The following is a 26212-nucleotide window of genomic DNA, read 5'->3' on the forward strand; positions in this document are numbered from 1 at the left end:
AATGAGATTAGCTGGCTAATATTTGACAAGGGAATAGGTCCCTTTGTGGGAAAGGGGACAGTCACTCAGACTTCACAGGTTTCAGTTGTGGCCTGAACAAATGGCATTTCTGATGAAGACCAAATCTCTCTAGAGTGAACTGGTTGTAAATTTTAGATTGAATGGAAATTCTTTGGAAGGGCTCCAAGCCACAGTAGTTAGGCACATCAGCTCCTGGGGAATAAGAGTTCTTCTGTGGTTAAGGTGAGGCTCAACGCACAGGTGCCCTGCCAGGTGATTGATTGCCCTGTGGCTTTGTGCGAGGTCTTCTAAAGAATTGAATTTTCAATCGATCAATAAAATAAAATAAAAAATTTAAATTCTGTGATGTGTCTAGAGATACTCATATGGAGTGATGGCAAAAATGAATATTCTTCGTTACAACCCTTGTGCTCAGTTACCTGTTTGTGAATCTGACTTTAGGTGTGTACCCATGACTGTGTGACCTCATGGGACATTCTAGATTATGGATCATGGTGTGGAAGGACCCAGAACAAAACAGTGTAGTGGTTGTCTCTAATTATGGAACTGTAGGTGTGCACTTTTCTCTTTTTGTTGTTACTAGAAAAATAGAACCAAACTCTTTTTACTTTATTTTCCTTACTAAGTTAGACCTTGAATTTCACAGAGGAAAAATTTACTACAGACTCATAGTTGGGATTTTATAGGCCTGCATATTTTTATGAGTACTGTGAGTCTTACAGCTGACTGGGTTTCTCTTCAGAAATTCATAGTACTGTCTCTGGCCCAGTTCTAGCAAGTGAGCAGAATTCCATAGTGAGTGTATTTTACTAGCCTCATTCCTGGCTCTACTTTTTCTCTCTGTCCTTGTTCTTTCTTGATCTTTCTCCTACTTCTAATTAATGTCATTTAATCATATTTCGTATGTATCTCCGTGTCTTTTCTAGAACAAATTGTGGTAAAAGTAAGTAAAACAAATATTCAGTCAGAGAGTGTGAGCATCCTTCTGCTTCAGGATGATTTTTTTTAAACCTTATTGCTTTCCAAAGCATCAAACAAAATTTTATTTAATCCATATGTTCATAAAGAAGCTTTTAAAAATAAACAATTATTTTGGTGTGACTATCAAAGAATTATATGAGAATGGTAGAGAATTTGAAAATAAGGATGAGTATAAAGAGGACAGCTGTCATTATGAATTCTAGATTTTTTTCTAACCTTTTATATCCACATTTTTAACACTAATGAAATCATAACGTATGTACAATTAATTTTGAATCTTGCTGTTTTCTCATAAAAGCATATTGAAGCGTATTTGTTATTAAAGATGTCTTATAACATGGTTACTGATAACCATAGAATAAATATGCCATAATTTAACTGTATTTATTGTTAAGCATTTAGATTGCTTTGATTCCTTTGCTATTTTAAATAGTATTGCAGTGAACATCATTATACAAATATCTTTGCTAGTTTAAAAAGTATTTTCTAATGGCTGATCCCTAGAAGTAGAATAGCAGTAATTAAAGACAGAAACAAACAAATGATAAATAAAAGAGAGAATACAGGTGAATTTTTAAAAAGTTTGCAATGAGGGATGCCTGGGTGGCTCAGCAGTTGAGCGTCTGCCTTTGGCTCAGGTTGTGATCCCAGGGTCCTGGGATTGAGTCCCGCATTGGGCTCCCCACAGGGAGCCCATTTCTTCCTCTGCTTATGTCTCTACCTCTCTCTGTGTCTCATGAATAAATAAATAAGATATTTTTTTAAAAAAATAGCAACCATAAAGGGAAAAAATGACTGAATTAGAAATTCTGCATTAGGGGGGATCCCTGGGTGGCTCAGCGGTTTGGTGCCTGCCTTTGGCCCGGGGCGCAATTCTGGAGTCCCAGGATCGAGTCCCATGTCAGGCTCCCGGCATGGAGCCTGCTTCTCCCTCTGCCTGTGTCTCTGCCTCTCTCTCTCTCTGTGTATCATAAATAAATAAATAAATATTTAAAAAAAAGAAATTCTGTATTAGAAAAATCCTTTGGAAATTATGATAAATGGCTATGAAGAATTCCACAAATGAAAAAGACTTAAAGACATTGAAATGACAATTTATAAAAGAGATCCCTCACAAAAGAAAAATCTATAGCCAACAAATATTTCAATGGATGTTCAACTCCAGTAGTCATTAAAGAAACAAAACAAAGATGACATATTATTTTTCAGTTATAAGTCCATCAAAGATAACCACTGGTGATGAGAAAATGTGGTAAGACTATAAGTTGTTATATTTCTTGAAGCAAATTAAGTTAAATTTTAATGTAATTAAAAATACACCTGGGTGGCTCAGTCGGTTAAACATCCAACCTTTTTTTGCTTTTTTTTAAAAAAATATTTTATTTATTTGTTCATGAGAGAGAGGCAGGCAGAGACAGAGGCAGAGGGAGAAGCAGGCTCCATACAGGGAGCCCCACGTGGGACCTGATCCCGGGACCCTAGGGTCAGGCCCTGGGCTGAAGGCGGTGCTAAACCGCTGAGCCACCCGGGCTGCCCAAGCATCCAACTTTTGATTTTAGCGAGGGTTATGATCTCAGAGTCATGGGTTAGAGCCCCAACCTGTTGAGTTCTATGCTGGGCATGGAGCTTTCTTGGGATTCTCTCTCTCTCTCCCTCGTCCCCTCCCCTACAACCCTCCTCCCAATCCACACTCATGTACATGTACTTTCTCTCTCAGAAAAAAAGAAAGCCACTAATAAATTTTAAAGATTGGGCATTTTGCAGGGCACTTAAATGGTTCAGTCAATTAAGCACCTGCCTTTGGCTCAGGTCATGATCCCAGAGTCTTGGAATCGAGCCCCCATTGGGCACCCTGTTCAGTGGAGAGCCTGCTTCTCCCTCTCCCTTTGCCCCTCCTCCCTACTTCTCTTCTTGCTTGCTCTGCTGTCTCTCAAATAAATAAATATTTGAAATTAAAAAAGAAAGATTGGGCATTTTATAAAATACATATACAAACACTCTCTCCTATCCAGTAATTCTATCTTAAGGAATTTAAGCCTTAACAAACAGATGCCCGATGATGTTTACTACAGCATTGTTTATTGATTGAAAGATCGGCAACAACTTAAGTGAGGATTTGGTTTTGTTGTGGTATATCTGTCTAGTGGAGTGCTATATATGTGTTAAAAATGATCATGTAGATTTGAACTGACAGAAGGATACTTAAGAGCTGTTAGAGATTTGGAAAATATGAGTGAATGAATGGATATGCCTAGAAAAAATACAGAAAGATATAAACCATAATAGTGTTTTTCTCTATTTAGAGGTATTATGAACTGATCTTTATTTTTTTTAATCCATTATTTTTCCTGAAGCTTTCAATTTATTTTTTTTAAAGATTTTATTTATTTATCCATGAGAGACACACACAGAGAGATTGAGATAGAGAGAGAGAGAGGCAGAGACACAGGCAGAGGGAGAAGCAGGCTCCATGCAGGGAGCCCAATGCGGGACTCCATCCCCAGACCCGGGATCACACCCTGAACCGCTGAGCCACCCGGCATACCCCCTGAAGCTGTGTTTTAAAAAAAGATTTTATTTATTTATTTATTTATTTGAGAGAGAGAAAGAGCGCTCACACACATGCATGCACTGGTGGGAGGGAGGGGAATAGGGAGGGGGAGAGGGAGAATCCCAAGCCGACTCTGCACTACACATGGAGCCCCATGCAGGGCTTGATCCCATGACCCTGAGAGCATGACCTTGAGATCATGACCTGAGCTGAAACCAAGAGTCAGACATTTAACTGACTGAGCCCCCCCAGGTCCCCCTTTCCTGAAGTTTTAAAATAAGTATGTCTAGCCTGAATATGTAGAAGGGGAAAAAAAAAATCAATTCTGCCAAAACTAAAATTGTTTACAGCAGAAACAAAGCAGATGCTAGGACTGCTCATGCACAGGCTTCTCCTCGCCCAGCCTCTGGAGGAGTGTCAGGCTCCCTGCCCTTTGAATTTCCATCGCCCTTATGCATGAAAATTCATCAGCAGTGATTTGTTCTTTGAATTTAGGCATTCTTCCCCCCCCCCCCACTCCCTATTCTATAATGCTAATTCTAATAGGGTCTTGTTTATTAGGAGTCTTCTAATAAACCACAAATACTTAGGTTGAGTGAATCTCCTCACCTCTTCCCACTGATTACCCTCCATCACAGGGAAAGGCTGTGCATGGGACTTTGAAAAGGAAAAGAGATGCAGAAAGAGTTAATTGAGGTTCAGTCCAAGACCAAGTCCTTTGACTTCAAAATTCTGCTTAGACTGTGTGTGAGCACAGGTTCTGGGGAGGATGAAATCGTAATTCTCAATGCCAAAGCTGTTCACAGCTTTTTCTTTGTTGGATGATTCTTGTTCATATGTTTTTAAGATTTTCTTGGTGTCTTGGATTAAAACAGACTTCTGGCCTGAAAGAGTAAATTCATAAAATGTAACTTGGACCATTTTTAAAATTTTGATCTTTCATTTCCAAGAGCTATAATTTTCATATAGTCTGTGCCCTTATAGGGAAAAAAAATGGGTTAGCTGAGACACAGTTTTAGTTTGGGCAAATTAATGTGTAAAAATCTTGCTTTGCCATGAATTAATTTTTTGTTTAGTACTGGTTTTCATATCAAAGTGCTGCAATCACATTTCAGAAGACTTCAAGAAAAGCGATGGCTGATGTAAAACATTAAACGCCTGAAAAATGGGGGGGAGAAAAGAAAAGGGATGAGATTTAGGTTTTTCTCCAGTACAATGACATTTTGTTATTTCCTTCTAGATTTTTTTTTTTAATCACCGAAAATACAGTCTGGTTCCAAGGTTATGCTTCTGGAGGAAAATGGAAGATGAGGCAAAACTTTTTCTGTTTTCATCCAGTCCAGCTCCTAAATGAGCAAGTGCTCTATTAGGTCTTTTCATTTGTCTCTCACCTGCCTTAGGTAAAACCTGTCAGCATATGTAGCAGGAGGTGGAGACTTAATTTCTTTTAAAGGATCAGTAGCAATATCCTCTGTGGAATTATTCTGCTAAAAGAAATCCTCCAAGTTAAGCATGGAGGAAATGAATCAAATGTTTCTAAACACATTCTGCGGGACAGTTGAGTTCCATTTCCTAAGGCTAGAGAAAACAAAACCAAACAAAACCTCAACATTTCCATTTTAGATCCTTGACAAAAGAGCTGGGTCCCGGGGGCCTGGACTCGTCACCTTTTGGCTGGTCCTTCCGTGGAAAGTGTGTTCGTGCTCAGCTTGGTTACTCAAAGAGAGCTTTTCCCCTCCTTTCTGCCAAGATGTGCTACTGTTCCCTCACGTGTATTTTGTTCTGTTCTTCTCCTTTGCAGAGTACACGGGTGGAGTTTGACCTGCCGGAGTATTCGGTCCGTCGGAGGTACCAGGATTTTGACTGGCTGAGGAACAAGCTGGAAGAGTCCCAGCCCACTCATCTCATTCCCGTAGGTACTAAGTCCTTACAGCTTGTTTCTCTCCATCCTGCATTGTGTTTCCTGGGGGTGTTTGCTCAGCTCTAACCCCTTACGTTGGGGGCAAATTCTGCGATTGTTTTATGCCACATTTTCCCATCAGATGTAAAACATTCTCATGGGTACTGTCCAATGTATTTCACCCTTGGGGTTTGGGTTTCTGGTTTGCTGTTATCCTGCTGGTTTCTTGAGTGACGTGGGGTAGATTTTCACTTTCATTATAACCGTTTTTATGAGGTATGGAGAGTCCTAAATCTTATTTGCTGCCTCTTTAAAGACTGTTTCACCCTTCTAGACACTGTTCTTGAGGTTTGGGTGGCTGCCAGCAGGTGAAGAACGACACCTTGGATTATAGCTGGGTGGGCTTTCTTTAGACATGAGTAATTTGGGGAGCAGGAATCTAGCACATGAGCCACTCAATCCCAGTTTTTCTTTTTCTTTTTTTTTTTAAATTTTTATTTATTTATTCATGAGACACACAGAGACAGAGGTAGAGACACAGGCAGGGGGAGAAGCAGGCTCCTCACAGGGAGCCCGATGTGGGACTTGATCACAGGACCCCCGGATAATGCCCTGAGCCCCAGGCAGACGCTCAACCACTGAGCCACCCAGGTGCCCCTCAACCCGTTTTTCATTTAAAAAACCAAAAGCCACCTACCTCCATTTATTGAAGCAGCATAATATTTCTCTATTGCTCCTGTGTGTTTTAAAAATAAAATTTAAAAGACTCCTTAAACCAGTGTATATATTGAGTGCTTTTCTGACTACTTTTTTTTCCCCCCGGTGGAAATAATAAATATTTGAGACCCCAGATGTTTCTTTGAGCTTTGGGGGCATTGGTGTAGTTTGGATCATAAAACATTTTCGAAGGGCTTTATCTTTCAGTAAAAACCTTGGTTGAATAACTTCTTAGCACTGCCAGTCTTCATGTTAAGAATACATCTTCCAGTGCTTCTCTTCGTTAGAAGAAGCTGAATATGCTGTGGCAGAAATGATGGGACTTGCCTGGGACTACACTCTTTCCTGGGGGAAGAAATTAATCTTTAAACAGTTGGAACTGTTTAGAATCCCAGTTTGGTGAAATTGGCAGCTAATGAATTATTATTATTTTTTAAATAGACTTTTTACTTGAGAACAGTTTTAGATTTCTAGAGTTACTGTGAAGGTAGTGCAGTGAATTCTCATCTACCCCACACTTGGTTTTGCCTAACGTTTTACATGGGAGTGGCCCACTTGTCACACTTAATGATTCATTATTATTGACTGAAAGTCCCTTACTCAGATTTCCTCAGTTTTGCCTAAGGTCCTTTTTCTGTTCCAGAGTCCCATCCTGGACGCCACCACCCATGTCTCCTTAGGCTCTTCTTGATTGCGATTCCTTGTTTTCGATGACTGTTGGCTGTCCTGAGGAGTACTCGTTCAGGCATTTTATACCCCTCAGTTGAGATTTTTTTTTTTTTTTTCAGTTCTGACGTTTTTCCTCATGATTAAACTGGGGTAATATGTTTTGGGAGGAAAGGTGCCATTCTTATCACATCATATGAAAGACATTCCTTATCAACAGTATTTATCACTGTTGATGTTAACCTTGATCACCTTATTTGACATAGTGCTGGTCGGGTTTTTCCACTCTACAATTACTCTTTTTTCTCTCCTGTTCCATGTTGTACTGCTCGGAAGGAAGTTCTTTATGCTTTTAGCCCACACTGTGCATAAAGGGGGAGCTATGCTCCACTTGCTGGCAGCTAGCATATTTGAAGTTTGGTTAGACAGCGACACCTGCTGGTTGTACTCACGCATGGACACTGAGGCGAGACCCGAACGAGGCTGGATAGGACGTCTTCAGAACATTGGGGAATGACCCAGAGTATCTCTAACTATGGTTTCCTCTGGTTAGGGTAGAAGCAGTGAGTAGAAAGGTGCTCTACAGGCAAGTGGAGATGTAACTTTATTCGATAAATTCTTGCTACATGTCTGGGGTGGAGAGAGACAATATAGGAGAACATCTCTAACTCAAGCATGAAAGTCATACTGGAAACAAACTCTTTTTTCCCTTTCAGAAGTTATTCTATGGCAGCTTGGCTGGGCAGTGTCTCTCTGTTATTAAGCATTGACTTTGTGTTAGTCTTTTTATTAGGACTGGTGAATATTGTCAGGGAGGTCAGGGGTTATAGGATGGACAAGGGACCCCTGCCTGGGAAGTTTATTGTCAGATGGAGATCTAGTAGACGTGCAACATAATTATTGTTTACATTTGCATTTCTTTATTTAAAAAACAGCTTTATTAAAGATATGATTCTTTCACCATACCATTTACCTATTTAAGATATACAAGTCAAGGGTTTTTTAGTAATTTAGTATCAATATTTAGTATATTAGTATATATGATTCAGTATGGATATTTAGTATATAAATATTTTATTTAGTAGATAGAGTTGTGCAGCCATCAGCACAATCAATCTTAGAATCTTTTCTCATCCCCAAAAGAAAGCTCCCACTCCCTGTTTGTCACTTCCAAACCTTCTATCTTTTCCAGCCCCTGGCAACCACTAACCTTTCTGTCTTTATAAAATTTGCCTATTTGGTCTTTTGTGTCTGGATTTTTTTCGCTTGGCATAATGTTTTCAGGGTTAATCCGTGTTGTAGCATGTGTCAGCACTTTCATTTCTTTTTCTTGTCAAGTAATATTACATCGTATGGGTGTACCACCTTTAGGTGTATCTGCTCACATTTAATGGACATTTGAGTTGTTTTCACCTATTGGCTGTTACGAGCAATGTGACTGTAAACATCCATGTGCAAATTTTTGTGTGGTCCTATGTTCTCATTTTTCTTGGGTGTATACCTAGGAGCATCACTGACAAATCATATATATATATATTTATGATATATTTATGATATATAATCATGTATATATATATATATATATTTATAATCATATATATATGATTTATGTGTATGAATACACACACACTCTGTATATTTAACCTTGTGAGAAAGTGCCAGGCTGTTTTCCAAAGTGGCTGCATCATTTTACATTCTCATTAGCAGTGTGTGAGGATTCCAGTCTCTCCACGTCCTCATCAACACTGTTATTATCCGCCTCTTTGATTATAACCATCCTTGTGGGTGTGGAGTGGGTATCTCATCGTGGTTGCGATTTGCATTTCCCTGACAGCTAATGATATTGAACATTTTTTTTTATGTGCTTGTTGGCCATCTGTCATCTTCCTTGGAGAAATATCTCTTCACATCCTTTCCCCTGGGTTGCCTTTTTGTTATTAGTCCCTTATATAATCTAAACGCAAATCCCTTGTTAGAGATATGACTTGCAAAAAATGCGCTCCTAGTTAATGAGTTGTCTCTCTTGATGGCAGCTCTTGGAAGTACAAAGGTTTTCAGTTTTGATGAAGTCCATAAACTGTTTTTTCTTTCACTGCTTGTTCTTAAGGATGTCTTATCTAAGAAATCATCACCTGTCATGAAGATTTACACCTGTGTTTTCTTCTGAAAAAAACTTTTTTAAAAAAGATTTTATTTTCAAATAATTTCTGCACCTGATGTGAGGCTTAAACTCACAACCTCAAGATCAAGAGTTGCTTGCTTCACTTACTGAGCCAGCTAGGTGCCCCTCTTCTAAAATTCTTATACGGTTTTAGCCCACACATTCTGGTCTTTCATCCATTTTGAGTTCATATTTGTACAGTGAATTTTCCTTTCCTTAACCCGTGAGGCTGAATACCTTCCCCTGACCTTATTGAACATTGGCAATTCTTTTATGACTTACCTCTTTATTTTCTCTTGTTTATGTTTTTTTGTTTGTAAAACTCCGTATCTGTAAAAGAAGTTGACTTCTATCTTTTATATTTATTAATTTATTTAAGATTTTATTTATTTATTCATGAGAGACACAGAGAGGCAGAAACACAGGCAGAGGGATAAGCAGGCTCTCTGTGGGGAGACTGATGTGGGATTCCATCCCAGGACCGTGGGATCACCACCTGAGCCGAAGGCAGATGTTCAACCACTGAGCCACCCAGGTGTCTCTATCTTTCATATTTAAATCTAGCGTTTGTTTTGATGTGAGATGGGAGGACCATACTTTTTTCAGGTGGTAAACTGTTGATGTTCCAGAATCACTTAAAAGTCATCAATCATCTTAATCATCATTTGTGCATCAGACTGAAAAAATCATGCATTAGACTTGAGTATTTGTGGACTGCTTCCGAACCTTTGGCTCATCACTCTTTGTGGTCTGGTGCCCCTCCTTCACTATTTGAATTACTGTAACTTTACAGAACATTTTAACATCTGGTCACACAGGTTCCCATCTCTGTCTCCACCTGTCAATATGCTCTGTTTTCACAGCTTCTCTAGCTGTTGGCACATGTTTCATTTTTCAAAATGAACTTTAGAGTCTTCTGAATTTGTTGGGAAGTTTGGAAGAATGAGTTCCTATTTTGTTTTGTTTGTTCGTTGCCAACTTAAGTCAGGTGTGGTTAAAAATGTGTGAGCATTCCTGAGCTTTCAGATTCTGCTGCTTGTGTTAGGAACGTGGAGATTAAGTGCTCCGTTGACCTGGGCTGCTTTGCAACCCTGTGAAATTGTAGGTGAACAGCCAGCCAGCCTGTGGTTCCGGGAAGGGACCAAGGTTCTCTCATTTTCCTCTCCCCATTGGCTGTCCTGGGGCCTGTTTCCAGTCCCTGTGACTCTGAACTTGGCAGCTTCTGGGGCTGTATTCGGGAAACCCAGCCCTTTACTTCCTAGGCCAACCTTTCCTTTGCCTGGATAGAATCACAAGATGGTCAATATGGCTTGGCTTTACTCTCAGTTCAGTCTTTTCTGCTTTGTGTCTTTAACAGATTTTGTCTTTTTTTTTTTTTTTTTTTTTTTTTTTTTTTTTTTTTTTTATTGGTGTTCAATTTACTAACATACAGAATAACACCCAGTGCCCGTCACCCATTCACTCCCACCCCCCGCCCTCCTCCCCTTCTACCACCCCTAGTTCGTTTCCCAGAGTTAGCAGTCTTTATGTTCTGTCTCCCTTTCTGATATTTCCCACACATTTCTTCTCCCTTCCCTTATTTTCCCTTTCACTATTATTTATATTCCCCAAATGAATGAGAACATATAATGTTTGTCCTTCTCCGACTGACTTACTTCACTCAGCATAATACCCTCCAGTTCCATCCACGTTGAAGCAAATGGTGGGTATTTGTCATTTCTAATAGCTGAGTAATATTCCATTGTATACATAAACCACATCTTCTTTATCCATTCATCTTTCGTTGGACACCGAGGCTCCTTCCACAGTTTGGCTATCGTGGCCATTGCTGCTAGAAACATCGGGGTGCAGGTGTCCCAGCGTTTCATTGCATTTGTATCTTTGGGGTAAATCCCCAACAGTGCAATTGCTGGGTCGTAGGGTCTTTAACAGATTTTGGCCTGTTAATAGTACTTTGATATTCCCTGATGCTCAGCATATATATTTTTCTTTTTATATTGCTCTAGTACTCTGTAATTTGAAAAGCAGAACTACTCGTATATTCTTAAAATGCCATCTTACAATGAGAAGTGTGCTGGATGTGTTTATTTGTCATCTCATAGTGACAACTCACTTTATCATCTAATAGTTGGAGCCACAAGAAAGTCTTCATTATGACATGGTTCTTGTTTTTTATTTTTTTGCCCAGAGGTCAGTTTTAAAATGACTTCTTTTACTGGGGCATGCCTACTTACAAAATATATATATTTCATGATTTGATGGGCACAGATAGATTTCAGAGATAAAGTAAATACATTTATTAAATTCTTGTAGTATTTGATTACACTTGGAAAATTACAGTTTGCTTCAATTTTTGTGAAGGAAGCTTTGTTGGAAGGATGCATTTGTATTGTTATATACCCAGTTTGTTTTGGATAGTGGTAAACTCATAGGAATTAATAAGAAAGTTGTAATGCAACAGCTGTTTTTACTAATATAAAATAATCAGTAAAAAAAAATCTAACTTCACTTTCTAGTTGGTTCCTCTTCTTTTTTTTTTTTTGTATTGTTAAAAAAAAAGTTTACCTCATAGGTAAATTAATAAGTGGTTGAACATTGGTTGAACTTTCAAAGTACTTTGAATTAAACCAGGCTTGATGGTGGTTTTATGGAGAGAGGGTTTTTTTTTTTTTAGATTTATTTATTTATTTATGATAGACACACACACACACACACACACACAGAGGTAGAGACACAGGAGGAGGGAGAAGCAGGCTCCATGCCAGGAGCCCAATGCGGGACTCGATCCCAGGACTCCAGGATCGCGCCCTGGGCCAAAGGCAGGCGCCAAACCGCTGCGCCACCCAGGGATCCCCCGGAGAGAGGGTTTTTAATCTTAATGCTCTTTAGTTATTTTTCTGTAGGAGCAACATTTTCTGTTTGTTTGATAAGGAGAGGAAAAATAGTTTTCTGTCATGTAGTGGGTGTGTTGCTGGATATTTGTTTAATTGTAATTTGTGGTTAATATTTATTGAAGCAATTTAAATACGGACAAGAGGAAGTTGGATCATTCCAAGATTGAGCAATTGGAATCTTTGTGCAGATTTTGCACTCTGGAATAATAGCTTTGTATGACAACCTGCAGGAAGTATGCTTTTGTTCCACAGATTATAAGATATTTTCTTAGAAACAATTGTGAAATGGAATACATATGAAAAGTATGTACCAAAGTATCAAGTGCTATGCAAAAGTAAATGTTTTATAAGGTTAAACCTTAAAATATTTCATGGGTTATTGTAATGCTTTGCAAATAGGATTTTTTTGTAGGTTCCGACATATACATGCATGTATGGTTTTTAAAAAACGTTTTCATCATGGAAAATGTCAAATATACTAAAGTAGAGTGATTCAGTGCAATGAACCCTCATGTACTCACCTCCCAGTTTCAACACTTATCCCCAGTGGCCTGTCTTATTTCATCTCTATCCTTATCATTCCCTCACCCCCGTGCCAGGTGAATGTTTTTTTGTTTGTTTTTTAGAAAGTGATTTAAACAACACACTTTTACCTTATAGTTCTGGAGGTGAAAAGTCCAGAATTGGTATCAGTGGATTAATATCAAGGTGGCAGGGCTGCATTCCTTATAGAAGCTGCAGGGAGGAGTTGGTTCCTTGACTTTTACAGCTTCTAGAGGCTGCCCGTATCCCTTGGCTCATGGCCCCTTTGCCATCTTCAAAGCCAGCAACACAGCGTCTCCTCTCCTCTATGGCATTTGCTTCCATCACCACAGCTTTTTTTTTTTAATTGATGTAAAATTTGTATAACACAAAAATTCATCATTTTAAGAAGTGTACAGCTCAGTGGCTTTTAGTGGATTCACAGTGTTTTACAATCACCACAACTATGTAATTCCAGAATATTTTCATTCTCCACAGAAGAATCGCATACCCATTAAGCAGTCACTTCTCATTCCCCTTTTCCCCAACCCAACTATTATAAATAATGCTACTTGAGCATTGATTGTACAAGTTTTTGTTTGAACACTTGCTTTCAATTATTTGGGCTGCATCCCAAGGAATGAAATCCTGGACCACATTCTAATTTTACATTTAATTTTTTGAGGAGCCGCCAAGCTGTTTTCCACAGAGGCCGCACCATGTATTTTACATTCTCAGCAGCCGTGTATAAGGGTTCCAATTTCTCCAAATACTTGCTTCCTTTTTTTTTTTTCTTTTATAGCTGTCCTAGTGGTTGTGAAATGGTATTTATTCCAGAGGGTTTTTAAAAAACATTTTGGCCTAAACGATGTATGGAAATTCTAGCCTTTGGTCCACTCCTCTGTTGCCTTCTGTTCCGTGTTTACAAGGTAATAAAAATGGCACGTATGTGACATCCACCATGTGCTTGGAGCTGTGTTGATCTCTTCACTTGCAATAGCTCAGTTACAGTCCAAAGAGGCACTTGATTTTATCAGCAACCCAGATTCCTCTGCATAAAGAAACCAGAAGGCAATTATAAAGGTGGAGCTGGCAGTAGGTGTGTCCCCTTTAAGGCTTGGAATAGGAAGAAACAAATTTCCGAAGCCATGTACATTTGGGAATAATAATGCTTAGAAGGAAATTCTGTTTGCAGAAAGATTCACTCCAGGGTTCCTTTAAATAGCAAGCTTCCCTGATTCATTAAACGTAAAGTTCAATGTACTAAACCTGAAGAATGCATAACTATTGCAGGAGATTATCTGTTATGTTAAATGAGGCATACCTAGTCACTTATTTGCTCATTAGGCTTTCCTCCCAAGACCTATTCAGCATAAGCAAACCAGAGCATGCTCACCAGGACTCGTGAAATAAGAACAAGAAAATATCCACTGGATCTGGTCATTAGGAAGTCATCGATCATCCTTAAAAGAGTGGTCTGTACTGGGCATGGATAAGGTGGAGAAATGAAGCACTGAAGGCAGAACTGAAGACAACTTTATTTTGGGGTGGAGGAAGGTTGGGGGTTGAGAAGTCAGTGGAAGGAATGGAAGTTAAGATCAATGATTCTTTCAAAAAGATTGAATGAGCCCCAGAGGAGAGTGGAGAAGATATAAGATCAAGGGACAGTTGGGTTTATTATTTTAGGGTAGAAAGAGAACCAACCATATTTTTGCAGACTCAGGAACAGAGAACCAGGTGAGGAGGAAATATTGGAAGGTACAGAGAAGAGAAGGTATCGTTGATGGCAAAACATGCATGATAGTGAACTCAGGGGTCAAAGACACAGGATAGTCAGCTTTCTGGTATGTTGGGGAGGTAGTTGCCCACAGGAGCCTGAGAAGTGGAAGGGAGATGGATTTCTGTGGAGGGAGCAGAATGGTTAGGAAATACTAATGTGATTCCCTAACACCTGGTTCCTACTTCAGAGAGATGGTAATCTGCTTGGCATGAAAGGTGGGGGTTTGCGTGTAGGGTTATAGAAGAATGGCTGCCTAAGGGAACAGGAAAAGAACTGATCGGAATAAAGAAGTTATCCCAAAGAACAACCATACCCTATTAAGATAGATTCCCTGGTTCTTTTGACTGGGCTGGAACATTGGCCTGGATGGCCCTATGCATCTGACCCAGTCCTGCATTTCCAATATTCCACCTTGACATAAGCTCCATTGGGCGTCTAAGTTGGACGTTTTATCTCCATGTGCCTCTGTAATTTTATTCCTGACTCTGCTCCCCTCTCATTCTGCATTTCCAAGCCTTTCCACCATGCCCTCTAGAATTCCTGATCTGGTGAAAACAAAACAAAAACCCATTAGCTCTTCGCCTCTTCTCTGCACACTACCACCATTTCAACATTTAACCAAACGTGGCTTTCCCTGAAGCTGCTGCCCCTTCTACAACAAAGAACCCCCCAGACTTTTGTTGGTTCTTACTCAGTGGCAGGAATCGTGTGAAGCACATTCAGCCTAGTAGCTAATTTAATCCTCGTAACAACCCTATGGGGCTGGCACTATTGTTACCTATTTTTTTTTACACATGAAGGAACTGTGGCACCAGGAGATTTTAGAACTTGACCAAAGTAGACAGCTTGGAAGAAGTGGAAGATAAACCCTGGAGGCATGGAGCCATGGTCTCTATTCTGGAGATGGAAAATATACCGACTTTCCAAAGCTCTTCCAAGTGCTTCATTCCAGGGCTGTTGATATTGCCACTTTTCAAGTCTTTGAAAGGGCTCAAAGTTGGGATTGCTTCTTGATTTCCCCACTCGAGACACCTTAGGATTCCACTTTTTGGGGTTGGCGAAGTCCTTGTGTCTGTTTTTGTGTGTGCATGCATGCTCTTGAGGGTTTAAAATTTAAAGGAAATAAACCTCATTATTACCCGAGTATGGGGCCGAAGGAAGTTGTGGACTTAAATGTTTATTCCGTTTTTTTCACATCATCACCACTACTTGTTCTTTTCTTTGTTTTCCTTTTTTTTTTTTTTTTCCTTCCTCCCTTATTATGACCATCCTCTTGGGCACGAAGTGGTATCTCATGTGGTTTTGATTTGTATTTCCTTTCACATGCTTGTTGGCCACTTGTAGATCTTCTTTAGAAAAACATCTACCAGTCATTTGCCCAATTTTTAATGTAAATGTTCTTTTAATATTTCATGACTCAAACATTTCAAATTATGCTCTATAGCAGATACTCTCTCTGTGTGTGGTGGTAGTTACAAGGAAGGCCTTTTAATCAAGCATTTAATCAAGCTACTACAGAAATAGATCAAAGCTCAAAGATCCCTTAGCAGCCAGGTAGTTTTAAATTGCCCACAATATTGGCTTGAAGCAAATATTACAGAGAAATTTGTTTGAGTAAGAGGAGCAAAGGAAATTACATTTTTAAAGAACTTTTGAGTGTAAACCTACACAAAAGGTTGGCTTGGAAAGGTTTTTTTTTTAGATACATGGATTTGCCTATGTATTTTTGTCTACATTCACCAGGTCCTTTTACTCCTGGAACCAGGGGTAGAATGTGAATAAATAAATTTTTGTTGGTCGATGTTGTCTGCCTTCTATCCTTAGACTGTCTTTCTGGTCCTGACTTCCTCGATATACCACCTATGCATTAAGCAATGTACAGATAGCTATACTATTGGATATACTATTGGATTGACCATCATTTTATGCAGGGGTCATGCTGTTGTTCCAGTTTTAGTATATGTGCTGCCAAAGGGATCAATGTTGGATTTACTAGATAAATATTGACTGATTATTTTCTGTATCCAGGGGCTAGTCTCTAGCATTTTATTTCTTGCATTATAAAACTAAGAAACATATAGACAGATTTAAATGGAGTAAATCCATCTATATGTTTCTGAAAGGCATATACTGATGACTACGTAAAGACACAACCGAGCAAGGAGTATGTTCTTGGGCACGTGAGTCATAGGAATTATTTGCTAATCTGTGGTTTTTCTTTCCACTATCTTATCAATTACTCTGAGTATTTTTTCTTCCTGTCTTCATAGCCGCTTCCTGAGAAGTTTGTGGTGAAAGGTGTTGTAGATCGGTTTTCAGAAGAGTTTGTGGAGACCAGAAGAAAAGCTTTGGATAAATTCCTAAAAAGAATTACAGATCATCCTGTGCTCTCTTTCAATGAACACTTTAATGTTTTCCTTACTGCTAAGGTAAGAACAGAATTTTTCTTCTCCCTCCCCCAAATTAGCATTCTTTGGGCTGGCTCGCTCTTTTCTTTTTTTTCTTTTCTTTTCTTTTCTTTTCTTTTCTTTTCTTTTCTTTTCTTTCCTTTCCTTTCCTTTCCTTTCCTTTCCTTTCCTTTCCTTTCCTTTCCTTTCCTTTCCTTTCCTTTCCTTTCCTTTCCTTTCCTTTCCTTTCCTTTCCTTTCCTTTCCTTTTCTTTTCTTTTTTCTTTCTTTTCTTTTTTTCTCTTCTCTTCTTTCTTTTTTTTAAAGATTTTTAATTTTTTATTCATGAGAGACCCAGAGAGAGAGAGAGAGAGAGAGAGAGAGAGAGAGGCAGAGACACAGGCAGAGGGAGAAGCAGGCTCTATGCAGGGAGCTCAATGTGGGACTTGATCCTGGGACTCCAGGATCACACCCTGGGCTGAAAGTGGCACTAAACCGCTGAGCCACCCAGGCTGTCCCTCTTTCTTTCATTTTTAAAAAAATATCTATTTATTCATGAGAGAAACAGAAAGAGAGGCAGAGATATAGGAAGAGGGAGAAGCAAGCTCCCCATGGGGAGCCCAATGTGGGACTCGATCCCAGGACCCCGGATCACACCCTGAGCAGAAAGCAGACACTCAACCCCTGAGCCACCCAGGTGTCCCCTTTGGGCTCTTTCTTAAAAGCTGCTTTGGGGCAGTCCGGGTGGCTCAGCAGTTTAGCACTGCCTTCAGCCCAGGGTATGATCCTGGAAACCCGGGATCGAGTTCCACATTGGTCTCCCTGTATGGAGCCTGCTTCTCCCTCTGCCTGTGTCTCTGCCTCTCTCTCTCTCTCTCTCTCTCTCTCTCTCTCTCTCCCTCTCTCTGTGTCTCTCATGAAGAAATAAATAAAATCTTTAAAAAAAAAAAAAGCTGCTTTGATCTCTCACGAACTACCTTCATGAATGGCCTGATATAGTAGATGTCATCAAATTGCTCTATTTTTTTTGGTGTCCATTTGCATCAGCATGATTTCCATGTTAGAATTCAGGAGAAACACCCCCTTGCAGCTATGTACCTTGCAACTAATGTACCTATGTCTACATTCACCAAGTTCTTTTACTTCCTGGAACTGGGAGTAGAATGTGAAGACATAGCATATTATTACTAGGTGAGGCCATTTTGACCTACAATGGGCCCAGAGCAGAGGAACATCTGGTGAGTGTTTGGTAAGGATGCTCTTCGCAAGAGCCCTGTGAGGGATTACTCATAACCTCATTTTACAGATGAGGAAACTGAAGTTCAAGGAGTTGGTATGTGTTCAAGTAGCATCACTAAGATTTGAGCTTGGGTCTCTGGCTCTGGAGGCCACACATCCCCCTCTGTATCAGACTGCCTGACCATGACTAGTTCAGTGTTACTTGCCCACAGCCACATTCCTATTGGGTGGGCATTTTCCAAGCATTTGCTAGGGAAATATTTGGGCCCCACACACTTGCCAGATTCTGTGTGCTCACACCCAGGCTGGTCATTCAGTGGCTTCTGCGTGCACTTCCCTTTTGGCAGAACTGGCAGGAAGTCTGAGGCACTCTCTCCTAAATGCAGAAATGGGATCTCAGACTCTCATGCCAGTTCCTTGTAGCCATGTCTGTTTACCTTTGTGAATCACATTTCCATACTCAGGCCACAGGTGGTTGGTTCTATGTTGGCAAGGGTGGTAAGGCTCAGGGACTTCCCAGTTTCCTTTTTCAAAATGGCATAATTGAAAAATATTTCAGATAACATCAATTGACGTTAAAGATTTTAGAAAGGTGCCATTCTCTACACAATGGAAATCTCATGGCAAAGTCCTTTAGTATTTTTTTTTAACCACCATTGGCATGTTTTTTAGCCCCTTTGAGGACATTCCCATTCATCTTCTTTTTTTCCCAGTGGCCCATCCTCCCACACATCAGACTCCTATTCTGTTTCAAAATAAGTATTTGCTGGGGAACAGATCCTCAGATACAGTTCTTAAGCAGAGTGAAATCTGTCCGATTCTCCAGCTGTGCAACTCACTGCCTCACACACTTTTCTGGTTGTTGTCCTGGTGTGGCTCCATCTGGGTCCTCCTCACTGAGCAGAGAGACACAGGGAGAGAACATGTGAGCCCTTGGTCATAAAGAATCTATGGAGATTGGCCACAGCAACTTCTTGCAAGATACATCTATGAAGGCAAGGGAAACAAAAGGAATCTATGGAGACATTAAAAAGGAAGTGTGTGCGTGGGGGCGGATATTTATATGTGGACCAGATAAACAATTAAAAAAAAAAAAAGTCCTTCAGTGTCCTAACCACAATCCAACTTCACGTGAGTGAGTGCTGGGGTGTTGACTCTAAAACAGAATAAATTCTAGCCCTACTTCACTTTTCCTTGCGGAACTAAATGTGCTAAATGACCCTGTTTTTCTCTTTTTCTTTAGATTATGGCAAAATACACAGAAAATTTATCATCTTAACCATTTTAAAACGTACATTTCAGTAGCATCAAGTATATTCACAACTAATCTCCCGAACTTTTTCATCTCGTGTGCTGTGTGATACCACAAGAACTCCCTATCTCCCTCCACCTCATTCCCCCTCTTTTAACACACCTTGAGTAATTTGGTTTTGTTCTTAAGTGAGCCCTTTATGTGTTCTATCACAGTGAAGGCAGAAGCATTCCTCTTTCTCGTGATAGTCTGATCTTATCACCAACCAGAAGTGTCTTTAAGAAGAAGCCAGTAATGCTGGGAGAGGTGGGGGGATGCTCAGTATCACCTGTGTTCAGATCAATATTTTTAGCTTTGGCGCAACGCAGTGCAGCAGTCAGATAAGCACTACTAAATAACCTCATTCGGTACATTGACTTGGTTAACTGGGGGTTGTCTTCTGAGCCTCTACTTGAAATAGATTCCCTGCAGTCCAACGAGCCCATTTGGATCTAGCCCTACTCCAAAAAATGTCTGTGGAAGCAATGCCAAGAATGGCAAGGCTCCAGTTACCATCCTGTGAAAGCCAGGTGTCTGCCGGGATGTTTTTTATCTAGGGTATATGAGGCTAGAGGGGAAGATGGAATCTTCAGAACATTCTCTCAGGTAGTCTGATTTTGAAAGGAAGTAGAGAAACAGAGGAGCAGAGCTGGAGGAAATTGCTGCTCTTTTGGAGATGGGCGAGCATTACACACTGAAGGATTAGAAGTTGAAGATACAGACAGGAGAGGGAATGGTTAATGGGGCTGGGGCCTTGCTTGGAAGCGAGGTGTAGCCAGGAAAGAGTGGAACCAAGAGCCAAAGTGAAGGGACGTGTGGGTGGCTCAGGGGTTGAGCATCTGCCTTCAGCTCAGGTCGTGATCCTGGGGTCCTGGGATAGAGCCCTGCATCGTGGCTCCCCACGTGGAGTCTGCTTCTCTCTCTCTGCCTGTGTCTCTGCCTCTCTCTCGCTCTCTGTTTCTCTCTCTCTCATGAGTAAATAAATAAAATCTTTTTTTAAAAAAAGAGAGAGCCAAAGTGGAGGCCTTGGATGCAGAAACAAGAAAAAAGTGAAATCAGGAACAGTCTACACTTCAGACACTGTGGAGAACGGAGCCTGTGATTGTGGTTGTCAAATGGGAGGGGGCTGTCGACCTCCGTGTTAGGTATGGGTCCTGTTCTCTGCTCCATCCCTAAATCAGACAAGGTGACCAGGAGGCAGTGGCCTTGTGCCGTGTACCCTTATGTCTCTGTAGACATGCACTACTAGGACCAGGAGTTAGTATTCTGTTTGTATTGAGGGTGGATAGAAGGAGCAGACACCCGATCTTCTGTAGAACCACTTTTGAAGGCACCATTCAAGTAGGTGATATAAGACAACCTGAAGATGCTGTAGATTCCTCTTAGAGTTTAATGACAAGAAGTTTATTTGACTGGCAGACTAATATGCATTTTAAATTTAGGTATAATGGATTCTGTAGCTCAAAATATTTCCCATGTATGCCCTGACCAAGAAATTCAGGATGAAGTGTTTTGTTGTTTACCACATCGTTGGCTTGGGTTTTCTTGCACTGCTTTTTCTGTCACTGTTTCCTGCTTCCCACCCTCTTCTCCCTCCTTTCTTTATATGGCTTTGGTTGGGATATAAATAAATGAATGGAATGAATTTCAACTCTAGAATTTTGCTCCTAAAGATAACTTAGGGTATTTTGTATGAGAGAAAGGGACTTTTTTTTTTTTTCTCAGAGACATCAAGAAATCATGTTAGAAATAGTGTTGGGTTTGAAGGAGAGGGTGCTCAGGTGAGTGAACTTGATTAGAAAGGTAGGAGTCCAGCTCTGGTGAAAGGGGTCTGGGCCATAAACACACAGGTGGGTGTGTTAGATGTTTCTGATGGCGAGGGGAGGGGACTGTTGTGTAGGTGGTCAGTCCTCTAACTCAGCAGCTGGTTTTTGGAGTCTTCTACTTGCAAGAGGAAACCACCTGAAGGAGTTGGCTTACCGAGTCCTGGCTGTGGGAGCGAGTGACCCCTTGAGTTTGCTTGTTCATGTGTCACCCTTTAGGACCTGAACGCCTACAAGAAGCAAGGGATGGCGCTGCTGACCAGAGTGGGCGAGTCCGTCAAGCATGTCACCGGAGGCTACAAGCTGAGGAGTCGACCTCTTGAGTTTGCAGCCATAGGTGACTACTTAGATACGTTTGCACTCAAGCTGGGAACCATTGATCGAATAGCCCAGCGGATCATCAAAGAAGAAATAGGTGAGCCCTTTGTCAAGATCTTGATCTTGCCCAGGGAGCAGTGTGCAGAAATGACATTCGTGTGTGCTCAGGAGAACCAAACTGCAGAAATACGGGCATGACAGAATGAAACCACACTTAAAACACTAATAAATAAATACAAGGAGGGGAGGAGGTCATTGTGACCAAAGTATAATTTTGTGCTCCTTCTTTTGCCCTGCTCCTTGGCCCTTCTGTTTGCTTCCCCCAGAAAAACAGCCACTTCTCACCCCCGATGCTTTGCCACTTCTCTCTCTCTCTGTCTCTCTCTGTCTCTCTCTCTCTCAACGTTAGCTTTAAAAGTGAAGACACTGATTCAACTTCCCTTCATTCATAGGAATGATAATTTAAAAAAGCAAATTTTGGTAAAATGGCAACATTTTATTGTAATAGCAAGAATCCTGGTGACAAATGATGGGCTAGATTTTCTTTCAAAGGGAAATAAATCAACACTTGCCCTTGTTCCCTGTGCTTTCATTCTCCTCTACCCACTGATGGTATTATATGGGGCCTGCAGGTGCTAGAGATAGCTTTCAGTACCATCCACATCTAAGGAACATGTGGAATAAATTCGGATGACACCAAGGTGCTGGGGGTGACCTCAGAATGGGAGTGATTCTGCCCACGTAAGACCATATCCATATCAAAATATTTCCTAAAATCCTGTTATTTTTCCATTGCAACTGAATTTTTTCTTTCCCTTAAAAAGATCCCCCTAAACCTATGTGAAACTCTACCCCCCGCTGCTGCTAAAATACTGCCTTTTTTCCCCATTTGTTTTTACTTAAGTTCGATTTGCCAACCTATAGTATAACACGCAGTGCTCATCCCATCAAGTGCCCCCCTCAGTGCCCGTCACCCAGCTACCCCATCCCCCCACCCACCTCCCCTTCCACAACCCTTTGTTCCCCAGAGTTAGGAGTCTCTCATGGTTTGTCTCCTTCTAATTTTTCCCACTCAGTTCCCCTCCTTTCCCTTATAGTCCCTTCTACTATTTCTTACATTCCCTGTATGAGTGAAACCATATGATGATTGTCCTTCTCCGACTGACTTATTTCACTCAGCATAAATACTGCTTCACTGTATGAGTAGGCGAGGGGTTATTTCTGAAGATATTTGGTGGATGTAGCTCCGCCCACTTCCCCCAGAGGCATGGCGGTCCCCATCATCCAGAAGCATGGCATCCCCATTATGGGGTGAAGTCTGGTGACGTTATGATGTCAGCTATAAAATGGGTTTATAGAGCTTTAAAAAAAATCATACACAATGTTGTGTTTAAAAGAGAGCATGCCTTGGTGGGTGAATGGCCAAGGAAACACATCTTACTGCAGAGAGCTCTTGGCTGCAGTTGTTACTGAGTCTGTAATACTGTTGGTGTTCTTAATTATCCACCAAGTCTTAATTAGTTGCCTTCTCCCTTTAGAGTACCTCGTGGAGCTGAGAGAGTATGGGCCTGTGTACTCCACGTGGAGCGCGTTGGAGGGGGAGCTCTCAGAGCCCCTGGAGGGCGTGTCTGCTTGCATTGGCAACTGCTCAACAGCCTTGGAGGAGCTAACAGATGACATGACGGAAGACTTCCTACCTGTGCTCAGGGAATATATTTTATACTCCGACTCTATGAAGGTGAGCTGGCTCACTTCAATACGCTTGAGTACGTTCCTTGTTTCAATCACTTTCAGAAAGTAACTTACTATTTCTTCCTGGGTGGGCAGGATCACATAGACGGACTGACGCATAGGCATGTAAATAGAACACATGGCAAATCAGGTGTGTGAATTGAATGAAGGAAAACAGCGTAGAAGAAACTCCTAATGTTCTCTGAGATTTCACGGATATGACATCTACTCAACAAGAACAACATGCTGTGGGAGAAGAACAATTGGTTAATTAGAGCTCCTGGGAGTTAAAATCCGATTTGCTGAGATGAAAATTGAAGAGTAAAATCGAAAGATGGGGTTGAGGAAATCTTGGGAAGTAAAAGAAGGAAACCAAGTAGTTGGAAAGTAGAACAAAAAAGCAAAAATACTGAGAATGTGAAAGAATGATAGGAGACAGCGAAGATTACTCTCAAAGGTTCAGCATCTGTCTGATAAGAGTTCCTAACCGAGAGAACAAAGACTGATGGCAGGAACTTACAAAAATAATACAAGAAAATCTTCCAAAGCTGATGATGTGAGTTTTTAGATTAAAAGGACATGCTGATTGCCAAAGGAATGAAGAAGAGAGATCCAACCCACAGCGTATCACTGTAAAATTTTAGAACAAAACTTACAGGATTTTGAAAACTTTTAAAGAAAGAGGGGGAGGGAGGTGATGTGCAAATGGGATAAGAATCAGAATGGTTTTGGTTTAGCAGCAACGGACGAGAAAAGACAAGAGCCGTGAGGACCAATGATTTGCAACCTCAAATTTTAAATGCAGAATAAGGATGGGGTTGGATGCTTTAATGCCCACACTAGAAACTACCCTAGCCTACACTTTGACTAGTTTGAGAGCACAGCTATAGAGGCTCCTATGATGTGATACCAGCTAGAGAAAAGTCAGGCTTTCCAAGGTAGCTCCTCTTCCTGCTTCCCAAAGGAGACCTCTGGTTTATTGATCTGTTTTTGGGGGCATATCTAGGGCACCCCTTTAAGAAGGATCTCGGTAAGAATTGACAGGAACCTCTTGAGAGCAACTCATCAGATAACTTTGGATTGTACACATGGAAAACCAGAAAAATCATAGCAATTTGAAAATATTCTACACCTTAAGGGAAATAAAAAGTAATGAATCAACTAGTTATAAAAACTTAAAAAGAAACCCTTATGGAAAACTTCAAGCATACAATAGAAGCAAAGAGAATAGTATGATAAACTTCCGTATACCCATTACCTGTGTTCCATTTTGTTTTACCGGGTATGAACCTTTTAAGGCTCTTGATACGTATTAATTTGTGGACAATGGAAAATGTTCCTGCTAGATAGAATGAATCAGTGTCTGATGTGTACTCTATGAAGCTGATAATAAAACACTTTCAAAGACAGGATTGGGTCTGGATCTCACAGTAGGCAGGGAGATGGTATGAATTTCCTTATCTGTAAGGTGAAAATGATGGTAGTGATGGTGAAGATAAGGATAAAACTCAGATGTGAGATCAGTAGCCTGAGGCAGTTTTGTTGGTAATTACTGGAACTGAGGCTGAAAACCATGGTTCCTGATTCCATAAATCTCTCACTCATTTTCCTCTATTACATTGTTTTTTTGTTTTGTTTTTTAATGAGACGTACACATGGCATATTTAATTCTGTGGCTGAAACAAATGTAGAAAGACATTTTGGCGTTGGGGGTGGGTGGAATGGGTGAGGATAGTCAAAAGGTACAAATGTCCAGTTATAAGTAATAAGTCACGGGATATCACGCACAGCATGGTGACTATAGGTAATACTGTATTGTATATTTGAAACTTGATAATAGAGTAGAGCTTAAGTTCTTTTTTAAAAATTTTTATTTATATGATTTTCAAAAATTTTTTGTATTTTTTTTTATTGGAGTTCGATTTGCCAACATATAGCATAACACCCAGTGCTCATCCTGCCAAGCGCCCCCCCTCAGTGCCTGTCACCCAGTCACTCTGTCCCCCCGCCCACCTCCCCTTCCACTACCCCTTGTTTGTTTCCCAGAGTTAGGATTCTATCATGTTCTGTCTCCCTCAGAGACATATTTCCCATTCATTTTCTTTCCCTTCCCTTCTATTCCCTTCCACTATTTTTTATATTCCCCAAATGAATGAGACCATATAATGTTTGTCCTTGTCCGATTGACTTAACCTCACTCAGCATAGTACCCTCCAGTTCTATCCATGTTGAAGCAAATGGTGGGTATTCGTCATATCTAATGGCTGAGGAATATTCCATTGTACACATAGACCACATCTTCTTTATCCATAAGTTTAAAGTCCTTATCAAAGAAAAATTTATAGCCATGTGTGGTGATGGATGTTAACTAATCTTACCATGGTGATCATGTCACAATATATACAAATATCAAATCATTGTGTTGTATACCTGAAACTAATATAATGTATGTCGGTTATATCTCAAAAACAAACAAACACTCCAAGATTTCCACAGTTTGGTGTAGCAAGACACAAAATCAATGCCCAGAAATCAGTGGCATTTCTATACACTAACAATGAGACTGAAGAAAGAGAAATTAAGGAGTCAATCCCATTTACAATTGCCCCCAAAAGCATAAGATACCTAGGAATAAACCTAACCAAAGAGGTAAAGGATTTATGCCCTAAAATCCATGCTCATGGATTGGCAGAATTAATATTGTGAAAATGTCAATGTTACCCAGGGCAATTTACACGTTTAATGCAATCCCTATCAAAATGCCATGGACTTTGTTCAGAGAGTTAGAACAAATTATTTTAAGATTTGTGTGGAATCAGAAAAGACCCCAAATAGCCAGGGGAATTTTAAAAAAGAAACCATATCTGGGGGCATCACAATGCCAGATTTCAGGTTGTACTACAAAGCTGTGGTCATCAAGACAGTGTGGTACTGGCACAAAAACAGACACATAGATCAGTGGAACAGAATAGAGAACCCAGAAGTGGACCCTGAACTTTATGGTCAACTAATATTTGATAAAGGAGGAAAGACTATCCATTGGAAGAAAGACAGTCTCTTCAATAAATGGTGCTGGGAAAATTGGACATCCACATGCAGAAGAATGAAACTAGACCACTCTCTTGCACCATACACAAAGATAAACTCAAAATGGATGAAAGATGTAAATGTGAGACAAGATTCCATCAAAATCCTAGAGGAGAACACAGGCAACACCCTTTCTGAACTTGG

At 40.4% G+C, this 26212-nt stretch overlaps 1 protein-coding gene across 5 annotated transcripts in view; it reads left to right on the top strand.

Annotated features, from left to right (window-relative positions):
- SNX30 (sorting nexin family member 30) overlaps positions 1 to 26212 on the top strand; it is a 108709-nt gene that overhangs the window by 53857 nt on the left and 28640 nt on the right. For 4 of the 5 annotated variants that reach the window (XM_077912935.1, XM_077912936.1, XM_077912937.1 and 1 more), the window contains exons 3-6: positions 5355 to 5465; positions 16464 to 16622; positions 21152 to 21347; positions 22789 to 22988. In XM_077912935.1, coding sequence (XP_077769061.1) covers positions 5355 to 5465; positions 16464 to 16622; positions 21152 to 21347; positions 22789 to 22988 — 666 coding nt within the window. Of the gene's footprint in view, positions 1 to 5354; positions 5466 to 16463; positions 16623 to 21151; positions 21348 to 22788; positions 22989 to 23077; positions 24392 to 26212 lie in introns of those variants that run through there. The other variant, XM_077912940.1, reaches the window with a different exon arrangement.

This window comes from Canis aureus, chromosome 10 (genome assembly GCF_053574225.1).
Source record: "Canis aureus isolate CA01 chromosome 10, VMU_Caureus_v.1.0, whole genome shotgun sequence".
Classification (NCBI taxonomy): Eukaryota; Metazoa; Chordata; class Mammalia; order Carnivora; family Canidae; genus Canis; species Canis aureus.